The following is a 22,893-nucleotide window of genomic DNA, read 5'->3' on the forward strand; positions in this document are numbered from 1 at the left end:
CCACAGAGATATAGGCCAGGAACGACATTCCATGCACGGATTAGAGATAGTACAAAAATTCGCAAGGCACCTACTGTTAGTTGAATGGGGATGTATAACAGAAGCCAAAAACCTGGAACATGGAAATCCCTGAACTCCTGGACACATACACTGATGGGGCTTGGAACTCTTGAAGGAATCCATGATCAAAGGAAGAAAAGAAATAACAGGCAAAGCAACCGGCTTGGGAAGGAGAGTAAGTACAACGGGGCTACTCTCCAAGGCAGTCAAAGAAAGACTAATGCGTCACGAGGTACCAAACTTGGTCGGTGACCAGCGTCCACCTCGTATACGTATGGGTTGTCATATGCTACAGATTCCTTGCTTTACAGCCTTTGATTGTTTTTAACTGGTTTCAGCTGGCGCTAGATTACCCTATTGTTAAGACTGAAGGTTTGTTCAAATTTGCACAGTTTACTTTTGGCTGCAGTCTAGACACATGCATTCCTTCTCTGTCTTGCCATTCAACAATAATTAATTGTTCAAACGCAGAACAAACCTTTGGTCTTAACCATAGGATAATCTTCTAGTGCCAGCTGGAAACCAGTTAAAACAATCAGATTGTAAAGCAAGGATATTTGCTTTTCTATTGTATCACAAGCTCAGACCCCCTTTTTTAGAACTTAATCTTCTAGGAAGGTGGGCTCAACCCCCAGCCATTTCAGGGTACTTGTACCTCCCTCCAAGTGTAAGTCTATCCTATTGTTCAGACCGAAGGTTTGTTCCGCATATGAACAAATGACAAATTTTTAATCAACTTGTATTTTTCATAGCTAACAAACCCAAGATCTTAATGTTAACTGCCTGCCCCTAGACACCTCTCATATCCGTACTGGGTTGGAAGAAATACTGATGAGTCACATGGTACCAAGCCTGGTCGGTGACCAGCTTCTGCCTCGTATACACATGAGCTGCCAGATGCCACAGATCCTTGCTTTACCATCTTTGATTGTTTAAACCAGTTTCCAGCTGGCGCTAGATTAACCTATTGTTAAGACCTCAGGTTTGTTGGCTATGAAAAATACAAATTGATTAGGAATTTGTCATTTTTCCAACAACAAAATTATGTAGTTGCCAGACGTTTGTGAAGGTGTAAGACATAAACAAAAATAATGACAAAATTTATGTTATAAAATTACAAATATTTAAATTTAAATACAGTTTTACCAAACCACTAAAGTATATTGCAACCTGTCATGGCCACTTGTTACAAATACTACATTAAGTACTATAAAAATTACTACTACAGTATATTTTTCGTTTTTAATTACAATTTCAATATTTAGCACCATGGAAAACAAACAAGTGCACACCACTTTCCAAAAACTAGAGTACTATACTGAAAATTATATTACAATAATTGAGGATTTCAATAATGTGATGTATAGTGCAACAGTCTAATATGATAACACTACTACCCTAGCATATGGTGCCACTACTTTTTTTCTATCTAACTAGGCAACCAAGATGCAGTTAATTCTGAAAAGACTTCTAAACTACCTTGGCCAAGTTTCAGTAGTCAACAAAATTAATTTTCTAGGCTTCATGACAAAAAAAAAATGTTATGGACATGTTTTCCTTCTGTAAATTCTAGGATTTTGTAAATTAATTACTGTACAATCAAGAAAATGTGAAAACTTCATTGCTTTACCAAGCCTTCAGACAGCCTAGACAAGGGCTAAAAACAGCTACCTGGGTTAATGTAATAATCTCATGAAAATTACTAGGTTAGCATTTTGCCCAACTCCAATTTGTGCTAAATATGAATGCACTCAATTTCCTAAATTTTAGCCAACAGTGCACATCATGCAGTGCAATGTAGGTATTATTTAAGGTTCTTTACAGCATCCCTCTGGCCCCTAGCTGCGACTGCTTTCATTCCTTTTACTGTACCTCCGTTCATATTCTCTCACTTCCGTCTTACTGTCCACATTCTAACAATTGTTCCACAGTGCAACTGCGAGGTTTTCCTCCTGTTAGACCTCCCAATATCTTTCATTGTAAATTTCCATTTCAGCGCTAAATGGCCTTAGTTGCCCCAGTGCTTGGCATGTGCGCCTAAAATCTCTCCTATTTAGATTATTTTCATTGTAGCTACATGAAATCTCTTTGCTAAGATTGTGCTACTTGAAATTTATTAAACCTTAGAGCTAAGTACTGTTATAATAAAATATGATTTTAACATGATAACAGCTATGTGCCTATACATACTTACAAATTAAAAAAAATGCCATATTATTCTCAGAGAGCTGAAGGGTTATGGCAAGTATATATAGCAGTTAAAAATATCACAATAGATGGCATATTGGCTTTTATTAACTTTTTAAAGTTTAAATAAAAACTTTGTTGTTAAAGTATCACAATAGATGGCATATGCATTGTCTTTTATTCAGTTTTTAAAGTTTAGATAAAAACTTTGTTGTATAAAGGTGTCCGATAAGACAATGCCTTGCAGGAATAAAAATCATGCCTATGTTTTTTATGCATCATCCCATTAAATTTGTTATGTTCCGTGGAAAAGAGTAATCACTAAATTTCATTAACACTAGTATCAATTAATAGATGGTAGCTTGTTTGTGCAGCACTGTACTATGTAGTACTTTTTTCTTAATGTAAGCCTTATTTGGTTTTCCAAGAATCACTTATGTAATAGTACTATAATTTTATTTACAACAGATTTCATAAGATGATTGACACTACCTTATCAATTACTTGCAGTAAATGAAAAAGTAAAAAAATATTCGGGACTAAAAGCATGGTTATGATCATCATATGTAGATGAACAGTAGTCATTTATCAATAATGGTGCAACTTTATTATTGTTGTTACCAGTACCTAAGTGCAGTGCTTTTATATTTAGAGCCTATTAGTATTCTGAAGACAGGCTTTATCAGCTTTCTATTTCTTTAAATAAAAGGAAGCCATCAGAAAATAAGGCTATATAACATTTGTGTTTTGGACACCTGCAAACAGTAGCTATAGCAATTCCATAAATTATATTTTGTGAATAACCTATTGGTTACAATGAATTATACACTAAATATTAAAAATAATATTGTAATATAACATTTCTTAAAAATTAAATGTAGTTCTACCATGAAATTTTCAATTAAGGTTGAAATGTAGTCCATCATTATGTGAAACTGCCATAAAAATATTACAAATATATCTTAGCTCTACTGTGAAACCCATATCCCTCATACTAAATCATCTTTCTTTTGATTTTAATTTGTATGGCATGAAAAATTTTAACCATTTTATCCCAAAACAGCTAATCATACCATATCTATAATTCAAAATTTATTTAAACTCATTTTTATAGCTAGTTACCAAAAATCAAGTCTGAAGAAAGGAATTTTCTGCTGAGTTCACTAACATTCTTCTAAGTAATCACAATGAGCTTCAGTTTGTTCATAAACTTACCTATTAGAAATCAATGATCAATATATGGAAAATGCTTTAAAATTCTTCTATTCCTATTCACTTTCCTATACTATTAGAATTACTACTATAAAGGTCCTTTTCATATAAGTTTTGTAAGTTCACATTTCGCGGTACTGTAATATACAATAATTCACACAACAATACAATGGAACCTCAGATTTCATATGCCCTGGTTTTCATAGACTTTTTCCGACAAAATTTTATCTTGGGTTTTGTATATTTCCTAGAATTTCATACACTCAGAAACACTCCTAAGTTGGTCCTAGTGCCAGTAAAAACTGAAGTGGTAAAGTAACCCCAGATAGTACCAGTAAAAAACCAAGAGAAGTATTAACCCCAGATAGGTCCTTGATACCTGAATCCTTCTGGAGGGGGATTCCTCTTCCAAACAATAACCTCTCCTCCTCCTTCCCCCCTTCTTTCCATCTTCCATACGCTAGCAAGTCTTCCATAGGGTAAGAGTGATGTTAAATGTTCATTATTCGTTTCATTATTCATTTATATTTATTTCTCATTGTTTTCTGTATGTAAAACTTGTGTTTAGTCCCTATAAAATGTATTTTTTGTTAATATTTTTGGGGATCTGGATTGCATTAATTGTATTTACATTATTCCTTATGGGAATTATTGTTTCGGACTTCACGGGAGGTTCCAAAGCAGATTATGTATGAAAACCGAGGTTCCACTGTCAACTCATCTTAATTGTCCACTACTCTGCAATTAATATAATTCTTTAGAGTTCGCTAACAGAAACATACTTTAAGTAGATATTTAAGCAAAATGAAAACTTACATGATACTAGTTCCTTATGAGACCACTCCTAAAACAATTTGTTTCTATAAAGCAACTCTGATAAGTAAGGGTCATTCAAGTAAGTACTCATGGTGATTAAAGTAATAAGTTTCGTACTTTAGATGCAAAGGAAATTAACTTTACAATAATGCATTTTACTTCCTTGCAATTTCATTTTTACCAAGTTTTTATAAAGTTATGTGCACTTGACAAAAAACAGTGCTATAAATTAAATAAATAACACTTAACTTAGAAAATCATCAACAATTATCACAAATAGAAAGTTTCTTTTATCCCTGCCCACATTTCATTGTTAGTGTTCTTTAAACTAATTATAAATTGCCATGAGTTAACAAAAATACAATGGCATAATATCAGTTCTTTGATATGCATAAAGAATAGCAGTGTAAGTACATTACTAAAAAGAATAACAAAATACCATGCAAAAATACAAAAAATACAACAAATGCTTAACTCTACCTACAGAACAATTTTGTTTCCTTCACACTTAATATAACATCCATCCAAATAGATACAGTAAATATCTATATTTCCTCTAAAATTACAGGTGGATATCACTTTAAATACACAAATAACTCTATAAAAATAAACTGCACAATATAATGTTGACTACTTACCTACAGTCTTTTTTTCTGTCTTATACACTTACATTGCACAAATCACTCATTTTTTCATTTTCTCAAAGCCAGTCTTTGGGATTTTTTAACACCTCAGTCAGTTTGTATTCTGGAGTGCCTGGTTCTGGTTTGTGCATGTACTCCCACCTCTGGAAAATAAATGGAATTTTTACAACAAAATGAAATTTTATTTTATACTTACCAAACAATTATATAGCTGTAGATTCCTTACATGGCAGACCAAAATTCAAACTTTGCGGTGGCACCGCTATCACCACTGTAGGCGACGTCATCTCCCCATCCCTCGAGGCTGGAACAGTTACAACCAACTAGAAGTATCCAATTCGTTCTGCCCAAGCATCCACCTGTGGGGAGGAGGGCGAGTTTAACTAATAATTGTTTGGTAAGTATACAATAAAATTTAATTTTATTATAAAAATTCCATTTTTATTGTAGTGTTTTACTGAACAATTATACAGCTGCTCCACCACTGCAAGGATGGGGGGCTGTGGATGTATGTTAAATTAAAAAAATATGCCAGTCTTTTTTGACAAAAACAAGAAGACAACAGTCAGCACTGTTAATGCTTTTTGTACCTTACCTTGTAAGAGAGCTACTGCAGGATAATACTGCTTCTGGTCAGTGATCATCTTACATAGTAGAGAGCCTGGATGTATGTTCCAAGAGGGCCTCTACATAGAGTGGGATACCTTTGCAGTCATGGCAGTTCACTGCTGACTACAAATGTTAAAAAAATAAAAACAAAAACATTGCCCTTGCCCTGGGCAAAGACCAGATACAACATACAAGGAAAAACTTGTAAAAAGTCACCTTCACCACCATAAAAACCTATAGCCACCATACTATAAATAACAAATGACTGGTGAATACTCCAGGTAATTAGTACCCCCAGACTTCCCTTAACTGGACAACCTTGATACAAGGCGAATAAACAGAGAGACCAACCCCTTATGTCATTTCTCCTAACACCATGCCAGCTATAATAAAGGACTGAGAGAAATACAATTATCAAACACTGTCTCAATCTCCTTAAGGTAATGAGATACAAAATCAGACTTTGACCTCCAAAGCATACAGGCAGCCCAAGGTTATCGGTGATCTGGTTGTATGGGGCTAAAATCGGCAATTTATGGCACCATAACAGGAAAAGTTCCGGTTATTGGCGCCTTAAGGCACTTTATGGCATCATAAGGGTTCTTATGGCGCCATAAATCACTGAGTTTCAGTTAATGGCAGTTTTCATTTATCGGCACACACCGGGAACAGAACCCCCGCTGATAACTGGGGACTACCTGTTTGAACTTTAGCCTAGCCTAACCCCTTTTATTTACACAAATGAATAATCTACCCACCTGTATGCTTTCTCCAACTCCAGTATACTCCAGAAATCACCTTAGAACATCAGCACAACAAGACTTACAACCCAAAAACTCCTACCAGACAGAGAGCTCTTCCCTACCAACCACACACCACCAGCACGTGCTCTCTACTGCCCTGTGTTATTGTTTACATCACCCCGACGCTGCAGCTATCTTGTCTATGACGTCACAACACAACTTAAATACATCAACAGACACCTTCTAGAATCAACCTTATGCTGTCCATATATGACACCCACCATATTTCCACAATGTATAAAATAACAATTATATACAATATATAATCAACCTGTACTTTGTAAAATAACGGAAAGCGACAAATTGTGTTGAAACAGTAGAGAAGTCGCTATTGCTCAGAATTTGTGAGCTTTGAATTTCAGCAAGGGAAAATCTTCTTCCTTAGCCTGAGAAGGCACTTCTATAATGAGTTCTCTCAGAAAGAAAGAGATCGCATTCTTCGAAAGAAGTCAAGAGGGATTCTTCATCGAGCAACCAAGATGAGAAGATTGGCCTCTGCCATGAGCCTTTCTTCTTCCTCTGGACCGAGAATATCTGTCAAATTCTTGAGAGTGCAGGAGCACAGCCAAGATCTGGAAGGATTTTTGTTCTTAGCCAAGAAATCCAACATTAGACAACAAACTGCAACTCCTTGTGAGAAGCCAACTCTAAACCATAGCATGGAGTTCACTTACCCGCCTTGCGGATGCCAAGGCTACCAAAAATAGCATCTTTTTGGTTAGACCTCTTATAGAAGACTGCATGGGCTCAAAAGCCACTTGAGAACAACATCAAGGTTCCAAGCTACTGAAACCCTCAGACACCTAGAAGATATGATGGATTTAATCAAATTGCAGAGGTCACTTAGTAGACAAGTCTATTCTCTTATGTTTAAAAACCGAAGTCAGCATCGCTGCGTAACCCCTAATCGTTGAAGGAGCCAAATGTCTCGATTCCCTTGAGTATAGAAGAAAGTCTGCTACCTCACTTATAGATGTCTCTGAAGAAGAGACTTTATTTTGTCTAAACCACCCTTGAAAGACTCACCATTTAGACTGATAGTCTGTTAGAAGAATCTCTTCTGCATCATGCGATAGTTTCTACAGCTCTCATCAAAAAGCCTTTCACTCTGACAAGGCTCCTGACAGTCGTAAGCCTGTCAGGGCCAGAGTGGACAGTCCTTGACCATTCCTTTCTTGGCCAGAACGGTGCTATGAGGGTGAGAGAGACTTTTTGATGAAACAGGACTTTGTTCAGCCCTTGTCTTATCAGGCTGAAAGGAGGAAAGGAATACGCATCCAGACCTGACAAATCTAATAACATTGCGTCGAAGGACCATGTGAGAGGGTCTGGGACTGGAGAGCAAAACGGAGGAAGGTGAAAGTTCCTAAGGTGGCGAACAGATCTATCATTGGTTTTCCCAAGATCCTCCAAAGGCCCACACAAACCTTGGAATCGAGCGTCCATTCTGATAGAAGAACTTGTTGACTTCAATTCAATTCATCCGCCATCATATTCATTCTTATTTGAACAAATCAAGGAGCCAGATGGGGTACTAATGACTCCTTTGTGTTGATGAAGGGAAATCTGAGCCATTGACCACTTTCCCGACACTTCCATCTCTCCCAAAAGAGCTCCCCAACCCATGCTGGACATGTTGGAATAGAACTGTGGGGTTGGGTGGAAAGGATGAAGAGAAACACCATCTAAAAGTCTGTTCTGAGAGCCACCATACCAGGTCTTCCTTCATCTCTTGTGTGTGTAGATCGTCCACTGGAAAGCGAAACAAGATCGACAGTTCATGAACTCCACCTGAAGGCAAGACTGTACTCTTTTCAGGGAGAGAAAAGCCCAAAAAGCTAGAGTTCAGAATCATTATCAAATAGAGACTGCTCTGTGTCAGGATCAGTTGAGATTTCTTCTTGTTGACGAGAATTCCAAGAGAATGGGTTAAGCGAAGAGTCCTCCCCCAAATCGTTCATGCACTGACTTTCTGAGGAGGACCGGAGAAGCCAGCCACCTAGGTAAAGTGGCACATTGATACCCAGGGGATGTAGCCACTTTCGTAGAGGAGCCAATACATGTGTGAATGCCTGTGGAGCCATTGACAGACCGAAACACAGCGCTCGAAACTGGAATCCTTTGTTCATTAACACAAACCGAAGAAATTTCCTTGATTCCTGAAGAAATTGAATATAGAAATACAGTGGGCCTCTTGTATTTGCATTCTCCTTATTTGCAGATTTCTCTCTGGACCATATCTACCCATTATTTGTGGGAAATTTGCCTATTCGCAGAACTTTATGAAAAATATCCAGATATTCCTGGTTTTTTTTTCCAATTTCATCATAAAATGCACTTTTTGTGATAAAGCCATTAAAATAACCAGGTATAATAATTTTTTGTGGGTTTTTCTTGAGTTTTCCTACCAAAATAGGCCATTTTCAGCATTTTTATAGGGGTTTCAACTATTCACGGATTCGAAACATTTGCAGAGGGGTCTGGTACGCATCCCCCCAAAATATGGGGAGACCACTGTAAGCGTCTTGCATATCCAGGGAGACCATCCAATCTCCCTGGCAAAGAGATGCTAGAACCGAGCGTGTCGTTTCCATGTTGAACTTTGTTTTCAACACAAGCAAGTTCAGAGTGCTCACATCCAACACGGGTCTCCAGCCCCCTGATGCCTTGGGGACTACAAAAAGGCAGTTGTAAAACCCTGGGAAGATTTGTCGGCTACTACTTCCACCGCCACCTTCTGAATGAGAGCCTCCATCTCTCGAGCTAGAGCTACAAAACTCTCATCATGTAGAGTAGGCCAACAATACGATCGGAACGTTGGAGAGAGGAGAGGATTCTTGAAAGGAATAAAGTAACCGAGGCAAAGAACTTGGATCACCAAAGGGTCTGCCCCTCTGCAACTCCACTCCTCCCAAAACAGGTGCAATCTGGAACCTACTGGTGCATGAAGGAATGTCTGATCACTTTGAAGAAGGCTTAGAAGTGGTCTTTCTCGTGAACTTGGAAGGAAGGCACAAGTTCGACCGAGGCCTGTTCAACGGTCTGGTTCTACCTCCAAGAAAGGGCTGCAAAGGATAGGTAGACTTAACTGGAGTTACAGCGGGGTCTTTAGCAAGTTTAGCTGACTGAGTCAGAAGATCATTCATCAACTTTTACCCCAGCACTGAAAGGACATTCTGTAAAGAAGTGACTCTTTTGGTTACTACAGAGCACCAAAACTCCCTCTTCTTAAGAGTGCCAAAAGCAAAGAGAGAGGCAAGTTCGTCCGCACCATCCCTAACTGACTTGTTGGCACACGACAATACCCGAAGCCAGTCCGACTCCAAGTCCTCCAGAAGAGAGGGGCAATCTTCTAACTTTGAAGCCAGGTGCTCCAACTGTCCAGTCTAAAAAGCTCATAATTTCTAAGACCTTAAGGAGGTTCTTCACCAAATGATCCAACTCGGGTGATGAAAAGAAAACTTTGGCTGCCAAAAATGCAGCCCTACAATTAGCGTCAACCAGACCAGGGAGGTCCCCCTGAGAGGAAGCAGACACTCCCAAGGATGGAGCCTCTCTGGTGGTGTAAAACCTGTATCTTTTGTTAATAAACTTTGAAGGTAGAAAAGCGAAAGCCATCCCCAACTCTCTCTTGGTCGCTAACCAGTTTTCCACAATCTGCAGGGATTTCTTCGAAGCCTTAGACATAACTAGTTTCAGAAGCAGAGGGTTCATATGCTTTCTCCTCATCATAAAAATAGAAGCAGGAGACCTGGGAGTTGCTGCAACAAAATAATCTGGGTATAGTTCAGCAGATACCAAAGCAGACTAGAATACGCTGATGCAGGAATACAGTTAGCTTCTTGTTCTTCTTCCTCCGACGAAACAGGAGAAAGAGAAGGCTCTGCATGCTTAGGAGCTGACTGACTTCCTTTCAACAGACACACCAACTCATCCAACTGTTGATGAAGCAGTAACAGGTTCGAATCATCCTAAGTCAAAATCAAAGTCAAAGCGGCAACTGTCGAAGTCAACACAACAGCAGTCAAATGTGCCTTCGACTTCTTTTGCGACGTTTTCTTCAATGTGTGTGACTCCCGCAGTGTTGAATGTTTCGACACTTCCGACAGCAGTCGGAAGTGTCGAAACATTCAACACTGCGGGAGTCACACGCATTGAAGAAAACGCAGCAAAAGAAGTTGAAGGCACATTTGACAACTGTAAAAGCGTCGAATGCTTCGAAGGCACCAAAAAGCGACCATCTGCTACAAAGTTGGAGATGTCTGCAGATGAAACACGGCCCTGAGGAGACGTAAAAGTCGCGAAACTACAAGAAGGATGTGGACTTTCCTTGGACTTCTTCACAGGAGGGGGGGAGACATTCCTTGCAGTCGCACTACTTTTCAATGGACATGAAACTGACAAATCACGCCACTTACGCCGTCTCATGGGAAGGGAAACATTCATCTCTGACGACAACAGAGCATGGAAAGAAACACCTTTCCAATAATGTTCTGTCGACCCCTGCTGGTGCACTGCAGGATCGATGAAAGAAGTGACTGCTTGTGGGCAAACCCCACCAGTCTCCCTTAGACCTCCAGTGTCTTCTCCCCAAGGCAGGGTAGTGGGACAAACAGCCACCCCCTCAAAAAGCACTGTAATAGTACTTGGCACTTCACTGTTAGCCTTTTCAAGAAAAGATTTAAACAATAAACCTAACTCCATAACAGTATTTGCTAAAACATCAAACATTTTCTCAAACCTAGATTCAAGGCTGGCAATGGTGTCAGAAGAAACTGCATGGGAAGCTGGTATAGGAGTTAAAGGCGCAGGAGAAGGACGACTCAAGACCGGAGACATAGCCCAAGGAGGAAGTGAAGAAATAGGGACAACTGAATCTGCAGGAGATGCAGAAGAGGCTAAACTAGTCTTACTCTCAGCTCTAAGAGATGGCTTCCTCTAATCATTAACTAACTTATTGGAGTGAGAAATAAATACTTTCCACTGATTACAACTCCAATCTTTACATCCTCACAAGTGGAATCTCTGGTACATTCAAACCTGTTCCCCCTATATTTAATACACTTGGTATGAGGGTCATAAACAGGTTTTACCTTCATCTTAGCTCTGCACTCTCTAGCACAGTACCTAACTCCTGAAGGACTAGAATCTGACATGACGGAACAAAAAGCCACAAATACAGTGTTCCTCCGTATCCGCAGGGGATAGGTACCAGACCCCTTATGAATTGCTAGAACCCGCAGATAATTGAAACTTGTATAAAACCCTTCAAACTGACTATTTTGTAAGGTAAAACTCAAGAAAAACCCACTGAAAGCTTTTATACCTGTTTTTTTTTTTAGTTTTATCACAAAAAGTACATTTTGTGATGAAACTGATAAAAAAAACCCAGGAATTTGTTGATATTTCTCAAAGCAAAATACTACCGCAAATAGGCAAATTTTCTGTGAATAATGGGGTATATGTTCCATAGAGAAATCCACGAATATGTGAGTCTGCGAATACAGGGGTTCACTGTAATTGCAAAACAAGTTAAGCTAATTATTGCAAAACACAAAGTGAGTACTTCACCAGAAGACAGCCAATAAACCATCAAAGCGATGAAGAAAAGTCCGCACTGACCACCAATGTTAACCAAGAGCTGGCAGAGAACGAATTGGATACATCTAGTCAGTTGTACCTGTTCCTCCCTTGAGTGGGGAGAGATGACATCATTTACATCAGTGATGGCAGTACCACCGCAAAGTTTGAATTTTGGTCTGTCATGTAGGGAACCTACAGCTGTACAATTGTTCAGTAAGTCACTACAATAAAATTATCTTGTTGTTAGGATACCTTAACAAAACGAGCTTTACGCATTTAACTACTCTGCTCCATTTTTCACCTCATACTCAAAAACACATCCTCTGAGTGAGCCTTACAAGAGTCTTGGTGTTCTAACTTATTTCATTTATATTATTAGCAACAATAATTGTGAAACATTTCAACTTGAATATGCAGCACAGAATTACAAACCATTTTCAGTTGTACAAAGGAATGTGTAAGGTCATCTACAAAACACCTCCGATTTGTCAAAACCTGGGAACCCCAAGTACCTTATTTAACTGCTTTTTATAAAAGCTACAATCACATCATAACACTTTTTTTGTGTCATATATATATGTCATATTTTCCTCTCTACTGAGTTAGTTAAAATAATGCTTCTGTCTTGAGCACTTTCCAAGTGAATTTCCATCTAGTCTAGGCTTCGAGGTCTTCAGGTAGGCCCTTTTTCATTGATTTCTGGGCCTCCCTAGGAGACTACCATTTAATTCCTCATCTGCTATTCTGACTACCTGCTCCTCTTCTATCATCTTCATATAACCAAACCCTGTCAAACGTCAATACTCCTACCTATATTTCAGCATTTGAACATCATTGGCACTAGTCATCCAATGCACTTGAGCCCTGATTAATAACAATTTCTGGTTGCACATCTGCAAAATTATCATAATTTGGTGGCTAAAATACACCTCAAACACAATTTCTGGTCAAGTCAATTTGCCATCAGCACATGTACTTGTAATCCTGTCCTAATTCTCTGATGGCATGTACAGTAAAACACCCCGCACTCGCTGACTCACGATTTATGGACTCGCCTATTCACAGATTTTTCTATGGACTGTATATACCCATTAATCAGGGAAAATTTACGTATTCGTAATATTTTTCATGAGAAATATTTACAAATTACTGTATTTTCACATAATTTTCATGACTAAATGCACTTTTTGTGATAAAACTATTAAAATATAGTGGTTTAAAGTATTAGCAAATCTTAGCTATTTAAGGGGGGTCTGGTACCCATCCTTCGTGAATATGGAGGGGTTTGCTGTATACCATTTATAAGGTACTGACAGGTATGTTTCTATTACAGTAGTACCTCGAGATACGAAAGGCTCAACTTACGAAAAATCCAAGTTACGAAAGCCAATACGAAAAATTTTACTGCTCTACATACGAAAAGTTTTCAAAATACGAAAGGTTGTTGCTATAAAGTCCCGAGATTCGCCCGGACCACCGAGAACAATTTTAAAACTCCCGCGCCACCAACTGAGTAAACTCGCCACCATCCTCCCGCTCTCCCATTGGTTCCTGATGCTAGTCACCCCATAAGGTCCTGCTCTCCTATTGGACAGCATCTACCCCTTGTGCTTTAAGTATTCTATTGGTAAAAGGTTGCTGTAAATTGAAAAACTTAGTATTCATGCAATACATTTAATAAAAAAAAAAATTAGGTAAAAGATAGAATAAAGAATAGAAATGAATGGTTATTATACTGTTTGGTAGTTTCAGTAGTTGAAGAGAGATAATGAAAATTTATGGCTTACTGTGTAAAGTGATTGCTTGGCGATCGTTCGATACTCGTAAGTGCTGGATGTAAACAGACGTTTGGAAGCTTTTTTTTGTTTGTTTATTATAGTTAAGGGTTACTTAACCCTTAAACGCCAAAGCGGTAAATAAAAAAATGACTCCCGTGTGCCGGAAGGGTTTGAGAGTGAGCGCGTAAGCGGAAAAAATATTTTTTTCAAAAAATCACAGCGCGCTTAGAGTTATTTCAAGATTAGTTCATTTTGGCTCCTTTTTTTGTCATTGCTTGAAGTTTAGTATGCAACCATCAGAAATGAAAAAAATTATTATCATATATAAATAATGCGATATATGATAGCGCAAAAACGAAATTTCATATATAATTGTATTCAAATCGCGCTGTGCGCCAAACGGTTAGAGGTAACAAGTTACTTTTTTTTTGTTTTTTTTTCGTTGTAATGTGCACTAAATTGCGATCATTTTGATATATAACACATTGTAAAACGATAAAAGCAACACAGAGAAAATATTATAACAAAATGATGCATGAATTCGTAGCGCGCGGATGTAAAAAAATAATTTTCTAAAAAATTCACCATAAATCGAAATATTGTTATAGAGACTTGCAATTTGTTTCAAAATGAAGGAAAATGATTGAATATTACGATGCTGTAAGAGTTTTAGCTTACAAATGCAGTTTTCGACCATTTCGAACGAGTTAAAAGTTGACTGAATGTCGAATTTTTGTTTAAAATTTTTTTTTTTATGCAAATATAAAAAAAATTAGAAATGCTACAACCTTCCGAATAATTTTTTGTTATATTGTGCATGTTTTTGCACACATTTTCATATATAAAACTCTAAAAAAAGCGTAATATGAAAAGGCTCAAATATTAGGAGAATGTGACCTACGTGTTTCCGAGATTTTCGGCCGAGAATCGGCGCGCGGACGGAATAAAAATATTTCTTTCAAATATTCACCATAAATCGAGATATTGTTCTAGAGACTTGCAATATGTTTTAAATTGAAGATCAATGATTGAATATTACTAGACTGTAAGATTTTTATGTTACAAATGCGTTTTTTTACCATTTCGGTTGAGTCAAAGTTGACCGATCGTAGTTTTTTTCGTACTTATCGTACTTTATATGCAAATATTTCAAAAATGATAAATGCTACAACCTTCCAATATTTTTTTGTTATATTGTGCACGTTTATGCGCACATTTCCATATATAAACCTCTAAAAAAAGCGTAATATGAAAAGGCACAAATATTAGGAGAATGTGACCTACGCGTTTCCGAGATTTTCGGCCGAGAATCGGCGCGCGATGGAATAACAATATTTCTTTTCATATATTCACATAAACTCGATATATTGTTATAGAGACTTGCAATTTGTTTTAAAATGAAAGATAAATGATTGAATATTCTAGACTGTAAGATTTTTATGTTATAAATTGCGTTTTTTTGACCTTTTCGGTTGAGTTAAAGTTGACCGATCGTAGTTTTTTTCGTACTTATCGTACTTTATATGCAAATATTTCAAAAATGAGAAATGCTACAACCTTCCAATATTTTTTGTTATATTGTGCATGTTTTTGCGCACATTTCCATATATAAACCTTTAAAAAAAGCGTAATATGAAAAGGCTCAAATATTAGGAGAATGTGCCTACGTGTTTCGGAGATTTTCGGCCGAGAATCGGCGCGCAGAGGGGAAAAAAATATTTTTTTCAAAAATTCACCATAAATCGAGATATTGTTCTAGAGACTTGCAATTTGTTTTAAAATGAAGATAAATGATTGAATATTACTAGACTGTAAGATTTTTATATTATAAATGCTTTTTTTGATCTTTTCGGTTGAGTCAAAGTTGACCGATCATAGTTTTTTTCGTACTTATCGTACTTTATATGCAAATATTTCAAAAATGAGAAATGCTACAACCTTCCAATATTTTTTGTTATATTGTACATGTTTTGCGCACATTTCCATATATAAACCTTTAAAAAAGCGTAATATGAAAAGGCTCAAATATTAGGAGAATGTGACCTACGCCGTTTCGGAGATTTTCAGCCGAGAAACGTCGCGCGGAGGGGAAAAAATTTTTTTTCAAAATTCACCATAAATCGAGATATTGTTTCTAAAGACTTGCAATATGTTTTAAAATGAAGATAAAATGATTGAATTATTACTAGACTGTAAGATTTTTATGTTCTATAAATGCGTTTTTTGACCTTTTCGGTTTGAGTTAAAAGTTGACCGAGTCGTAATTTTTTCGTACTTATCGTACTTTATATGCAAATATTTCAAAAATGAGAAAATGCTACAACCTCCAATATTTTTTGTTTATATTGTGCATGTTTTTGCGCACATTTCCATATATAAAACTATAAAATAAGCGTAATATGAAAAGGCACAAATATTAGGAGAATGTGACCTATGCGTTTCGGAGATTTTCGGCCGAGAATCGGCGCGCGGAGGGAATAAAAATATTTTTTTCAAAAATTCACCATAAATCGAGATATTGTTCTATAGACTTGCAATTTGTTTTAAAGTGAAGGTAAATGATTGAATATTTACTAGACTGTAAGTAATTTGCTTACCCCAAAAATAAAAATTTATAATATATATATATATATACTATATATATATATATATATATATATATATTATTACATTAACGTAGTTTTTGTTTTATTTATCAAGTTTAAATCAGCCTTGTTTCCTTTTAAGTTTCTTTTGCTTAAGCAGCCAAATGCTTGTTAGTTAATGTAAGAGTTTTGTTATTGAGCGCCTCCTCCTCCCTTGTTTTATTTCTGTGAACTATCGTTCTAACGATTGTTTTGTGATTTGTTTTTGAGTTACGTGGATGGTTCGTAGCTGTACTGTGAACGTTGATGGTCTGCCCGCGGAAGTTCGGGCTTTGGAACGCTCCTTGTCAGACCATCCCCTTGAGGCAGCTTTTTGTGGATTATTGGAGGACGACCTTTTGGCAGTTTTATTTTGGAAACGGCGCTGTTGGAATCTTTCCTCACGACCGTTCGTAGGTGCCTTAGTCACCTGCGACTCTGGTGCTGTAGATCACGGCTCTTCGTTCACATTGCGACCATAGTGTCCGCTTTACGGGGTTTCCGCAGAAGCGTAAGCTATTTGCGACTTCTCGTATTACCCCTTATTCCCGTCGGAGGAGCCCACGGGAAATTGGTACCGTCACTGGATCCCGGTACTAATTACGGATTCACCTGCCACTTCTGCCTTCGTCCTTCTCTTTTCTTCGGGGATGTGTGTGAGCGCTGGCTCGTAAGGAGAATACGTAGGGAGGGCAATCGCCAGGTAAGAGGCAGTATAGCTGTTATTTCCTTCGAGGAGCCTATACCCCTTTTGTCCTGGCGATCATGTCCATCCCTTTAGTAGCAGTTTGGGTGCTTGCTATGGACTCCTAGTTCGACCCGTCTTCAGTTGTTCATCCCCGACGTAAGGATTAGAACTGTCAGTGTACGTGCAGCACATATATTATATATATACATATACGTTGTCATAGTTTTTTACTTGTTTATATTATAAGCTTATTGTTGCCATTATTGTTTATTGCTTATTGGTGGATAATATTTCCATATCTTTAGTTGTATGGCTAGGTAGGTAAATTTAAGGTTTTCCTTGTTTTGATATCTTCCATTTCCTTCAGCCTTTTGTTATTTAGGATAATTATGGCCGGCTTATATTTGGATCCTCACTGATTTATGAAGTATTTCTTCTCCTCCTCTGAATTTCTGTTAGGGCTAGATGATTAGCTTTAGGATGCCTTGTGGCTTGTTGAGGACCTGGTATTTAGTCCTCTTGCTTTAAGCTGTTTTGCTGTACGTATTTGACTTAAACCTGCAAGGCTGATTTAAGTTGTTTATTTCTGTTTTGTAATAAATACTGTTAAGTTTTTCTGGAGTGCTTTTTGTGCCTGCTTTCCTTGAACATGGTTGCATTTACTGTCTACGATCCTAGCAAAATAAAGTACCTAAGAACCTGTACTAGAAACCCAGAGTTTGTAACAATATATATATATATATATATATATATATATATATATATATATATATATATATATATTTATATATATATAATATATATATATTAATATACGTAAAATATACGTATATTACATTCTTCGATTCTGGTACCAATACATAAATAAAAGGAATGCAGTTGACACTTCTCTTTTCGCATACAATGAAATGTCTTATTATTATTTTATCATGCACACATTCAGATATATAAAAAATTGAATAAATATAAAAAATGATATTGTTAAGATACAATAAAGTTTATACATACTTACCCTGGCAGATATATACTTAGCTATAGACTCCGTCGTCCCGACAGAATTCAAACTCGCGGCACACGCTACCGGTAGGTCAGGTGATCTATCATTCCCGCCGCTGGGTGGCGGAATCCCAAACCATTCCCGTTTTCTGAGCCAGATTTTCTCTTACACCTGTCTCCTGAGGGGAGGCTGGGTGGGCCCTTAATCGTATATATCTGCCAGGTAAGTATGTATAAAACTTTATTGTATCTTAACAATATCATTTTTATACATGCGACTTACCAGGCAGATATATACTTAGCTGATTGACACACCTTGGTGGAGGGCAAGAGACAGCTTATATATACAAACAAAATTCTAATAACGGGAAACAACAATTGTTGTAGGATATCAATCCTTGGTTCTTACCTGTTTGGGCTGAAGACTTCATGATTACTGTCATTTAGTCTGCCTGCCTCAAGAGCTTCAGTGAGGTAAACCACCTATGACCGAACAGCCCTTCTGATCATGTCAATGGGGGCTAGCCGCTTACGCGACAGAACCTGCATGGATCGTACCAATGGGGCTTACCCCGCTTACATGGCAGAGCCTGACCTGTATCTTATCAATGGTGGGGGCTAGCCCTCTTACATGACAGAGCTTTAGGACTTTACATAATGCACAACGAGGAGACCAAAAGTTAATCCCGACCACCTGACCTCACGTAACCATGTTAAATCTAAGAACTGAAAAGGGTTCTTCCTATACCCTCTTTCAGTCAACCATAAAAACCAAACACCATAATGTTGTTAAAATTACTTAACCTAACTAATTAGGATTAACCTCAGCTCCTCCTCCCAGCACTAAATCCGCGGACACATATGCTCCAGTGAAAAGCACTTCTCATAAGTAACTCTCACATCCTTTAGATATGAGAGGCGAACACTGAGTTACACTTCCAATACGTGGATTCAATTAGATTCTGAAGGGACCACGTTTTATGAAAAGCCATTGAGGTTGCTATGGCCCTCACTTCGTGTGCTTTTACCCTGAGGAGTTTAAATTGTTCTCACCACATTTAAGATGCGCTTCCTTAATAATGTCTTTAATGAAAAACGTAAGGGCGTTTTTTGATATTGGTCTTGTAGGATCCTTGACCGAACACCAAAGACTTTCCTGCGTACCTCCCAAAAGAGACTTTCTTTGTAGATAAAATTTTAGCGCTCTTACTGGACAAAGGGTCTTTTCCTTTTCTTCCCCCGTAAGAGAAGAGAGTGCCTTCACTTCGAAGCTTCTAGGCCACCCGGTTTTTGATGGGTTTTCGTTCTTGGCTAAGAAGAGAGGCTTAAAAGAGCAAATTGCAGCCTCCTTCTTAAACCCCACTCTGCCCTCTAACGCTTGAAGTTCACTCACCCTTTTTGCCGTGGCTAAGGCGAACAGGAATAGAGACTTCCTTGTCAAATCTCTAAAAGAAGAATTATTGGAAGGTACGAATCTTTCAGACATCAGATAATGCAGCACTATATCCAAGTTCAACTGGGATTTTTTATTATTCTGACTTTTTGAGGTCTCGAAAGACCTAATAAGGTCATGTAGATCCTTATTGTCTGACACATCCAGACCCTATGCCTAAACACCGAGGCCAGCATACTTCTATACCCCTTGATCGTAGATACAGCTAGGCCACACTTTCTTTTTCTAAGGTAAAGAAGAAAATTTGCAATGTCGGTATAGAGGTACTGGAAGAGGATAGCTCATGCGTCCTGCCACCATCTTCTAAACACTTCCCACTTCGACTGGTACACCCGTAATGTGGATGGTCTCCTGGCTCTTGCGATTGCTTTTGAAGCTTCGCGAGAAAACCCCTCGCTCTAACGAGTCCTTCGATAGTCTGAAGGCAGTCAGACTTAGAGCGGGGGGAGGTTTTTTGTGATACCTGTCGAAGTGGGGGTTGTTTGAGAAGATCGCTCCTTAGAGGGAGCGATCTGGGAAGATCCACTATCCACTCCAGCAACTCTGTCACCCAATCTAGGGCTGGCCAAAAGGGAGCGATCAAAGTTAATCTCGTTCCCTCTGAGGAGGCAAACTTTCTTATTACTTCCCCTACCAGTTTTGAAGGGGGGAAAAGCGTACCCGTCTATTCCCTTCCAGTCCATGAGGAGCCCCGTCTATCGCTATTGCTCTTGGATCCGCGATGGGGGAGCAATAATTCTCCAACCTCTTGTCCAGTTGGTTGCGAACAAGTCTACGTTCGGCCTTCCCCATAACCCCCATAACTGATCGCACACTTGAGGTGGAGAGTCCATTCGGTGGGGAGTACTTGGTCTCTTCTGCTTAGCAGATCCGCTCGAACATTTCTCTCTCCCTGAATAAATCTCGTTAGAAGAGAGATATGACAATTTGTCGAAAATTGCATTTTTCCTAACTATACAAACCTGAGGTCCTTTAACAATAGGAAGGTAACTAGCGGCAGCTGGGACGGTCGTAAGCTTCGAACAAGGGGAGGGACGGTAGTTAACTGCTTGTCCGATCGTGCGCGCGCCCGCGCGCGCCCGAGAGGTGAAGAATCACTTTTGCTTTAGGCCCATGCAAAAAGTTGCAGAGTGAGGGGTGGCATGAGGTGGGACTATATGTAAAGGACCTCAGGTTTGTATAGTTAGGAAAAATGCAATTTTCGACAAATTGTCATTTGTTCCGATACGTATACAAACCCTCGGTCCTTTAACAATAGGAAGACTCACTTCTTTGGTGGGGAGGAATCTGAGTCTTTTTGGTGAACAGACTGGTGTTCGTCCAACCCTGGAGTGCCTCCCTGGTCGTAATGAGCAAGGGATGGGATCCAAACCTCTGTCCGATTGATCGGGGTGTGCACCGCAGGATCAATGGTCAGACCTCTTGGGCCAAGTACTAAGAGAGAGGCAAGCGTATCTCTTCGTACCAGCAAGCAAGAACTTGTTCCTGTTTGCAAGAGACAATCATAAAATGATGGGTTTGTCTTCAATTTGGCATCCACTTCCTCCCCCTTGTTGGAGGAAGTGGTGGATATTTACTCCTATCCCTACTGAAAGGGATAGGATGGTGCTCTATTGAGTAGCTCCACCTGCATATCGTCCTTACCCAGCAGGGTGACGACCGTGTCCCTCTACCCAAAGGTAGAGGGAAGAAAAGATGGGAAGAGGAGCCAGTCACACTCTCATTCCTCATCCATTCTTACGGTCGGACACCAGGACTCGATGCTGTTCATGCCTGCGAGGGTCTGGGTTAACTACACAACGTGTTGAGCAACCACCACGGTTCCCAAGGAAAAGATCCAAGGAACTGTGGGCAATATCCTGAAGGTAGAAGGAGGTGCATGCGGTCCGGTTGGACCAGGCGCCTGCCTTCATTACCTGCGCCACGGAGAAGTTTCTTGCGGAAGGCGCGAGAGAATGATGAAGAGGCGTCCACACTCATCCTGGGTGTCGAGTTTCTTCAGACAGCTCCGTCGCACCTTCACAGGACAAAGCAGCATAGCCTTCGTATCGGACGTCCATTAGGGAGGGTATTGTGAAGGACTCGAACCAATCGTCAGTTACCGAAGGGTTCTGAGTCTTCGCTACGAAGATCGGTACGAAATCGAGCGTCACAAATCCCCATCCCTTTGTGCTTGACTTCTCAAGAGAAGTCATGCAGTTACCTAAGACGAAAAGAAGGGAATAGTCGTATGACCTATCCCTCTTCTCGACTTTGGTTATGTACAGTACTCATACTGACAAGCTTATTAAGACGAAGTAATGATTGCTCTGGAACAACCGAACTAAGTCCACAGCATAGTTCGTAACTGACTCGGACGCTCTGACAGCTGCCGACTGACTGGTTCGGAATCAGTAGAGGCAAGTTGTCCAAGCATCCGGGTAAGTCACGTGACCTTCGCCCTTTAAAGAGTTATGCTGAGAGACCAAACAAATAAAATATTTGTTAGTCACCGATGCCGGACGGCGCAGCGATGATTCTCTTAATGCATAAGCTCAAAAGGCGAAAGTCAATTGCCTTCAAAAGACCGAGGTCCCTGATGGCAAGAAATCTCATAGAACCGTTGAATCTCAGCTTAAGGAGAAACAACACTATGTGACGTTGAAGACGAAGGTATGGCAATGAATGCAACCTACGTCTTCCAGTTGAATCGAGAGAAGAATCTCAAGATTCTAAACCTGTGCTTACAAATGACTGAAAACGCTAACCGCCATTTCATTGCTGTCCGTTGTGCAATGAAAGCGGGGCGTTCTTCAGTAATGAAACACAGGGAGAGCCGCTTGAAGAACTGCTTCTCATGGGCTGAACGTTTGGAAGTAGAGCTGGCAGGTGTGGGAGTAGGCGATGTCTTTCAATACATCTGCTAATCCGGGGTGAACAATGAACAATTGTACACCCTCCGATACAAGATATTTTGAGGACAAACTCAGATTCCGCAAAAATCATATCGCATTATCGGGATACGATCCCCCCCCCCCCCGCAAGCAGACTATACAGAATTCTGTTACCGTGTCGGTAAACAGAAAAGATGAGAGTCGAATAGATATCTCTGTTTAAATTCTCGCAAATACCGAAGACGATGAATACTAGCGTTTCTCAGCAGTAGATTGGGTCATTCATGTATGCGAGAATCCCCGTTAATCAGAGACTTAAGTCCGTGATTGTTGGGCAGAGATCGGTTTTGTTATTCATCAAAGCAGGTGAGAAAGACTAAACAACCGTCTATCTCAAAGCGGCAGCTGATACTGAAATGCCTCGGGCAATTCAATACGCAGTAGCTGTCGCTGACTCGTCATCCTGAGTTGCCAAGTAATCCTTTCCACGAAGGAATGCGTTCGGCTAGAACCACCGAGCATAAAAAGATATGCTCGAGCAATTATATTTAAGCGAAACGAATTTCG

General features: G+C 39.1%; 1 protein-coding gene across 4 annotated transcripts in view; it reads right to left on the reverse strand.

Moving 5' to 3' along the window:
* LOC135198779 (oxygen-dependent coproporphyrinogen-III oxidase-like) overlaps nucleotides 1–22,893 on the reverse strand; it is an 86,553-nt gene that overhangs the window by 10,031 nt on the left and 53,629 nt on the right. For 2 of the 4 annotated variants that reach the window (XR_010310886.1, XR_010310885.1), the window contains exon 9: nucleotides 4,914–5,062. Coding sequence is in view for 2 of the 4 variants with exons in the window: in XM_064226709.1 (XP_064082779.1) it covers nucleotides 4,976–5,062 (87 nt within the window). In the remaining 2 variants the exon portion in view is untranslated. Of the gene's footprint in view, nucleotides 1–1,149; nucleotides 5,063–22,893 lie in introns of those variants that run through there. The other 2 variants (XM_064226709.1, XM_064226710.1) reach the window with 1 other exon arrangement.

This window comes from Macrobrachium nipponense, chromosome 22 (genome assembly GCF_015104395.2).
Source record: "Macrobrachium nipponense isolate FS-2020 chromosome 22, ASM1510439v2, whole genome shotgun sequence".
Taxonomy (NCBI): domain Eukaryota; kingdom Metazoa; phylum Arthropoda; class Malacostraca; order Decapoda; family Palaemonidae; genus Macrobrachium; species Macrobrachium nipponense.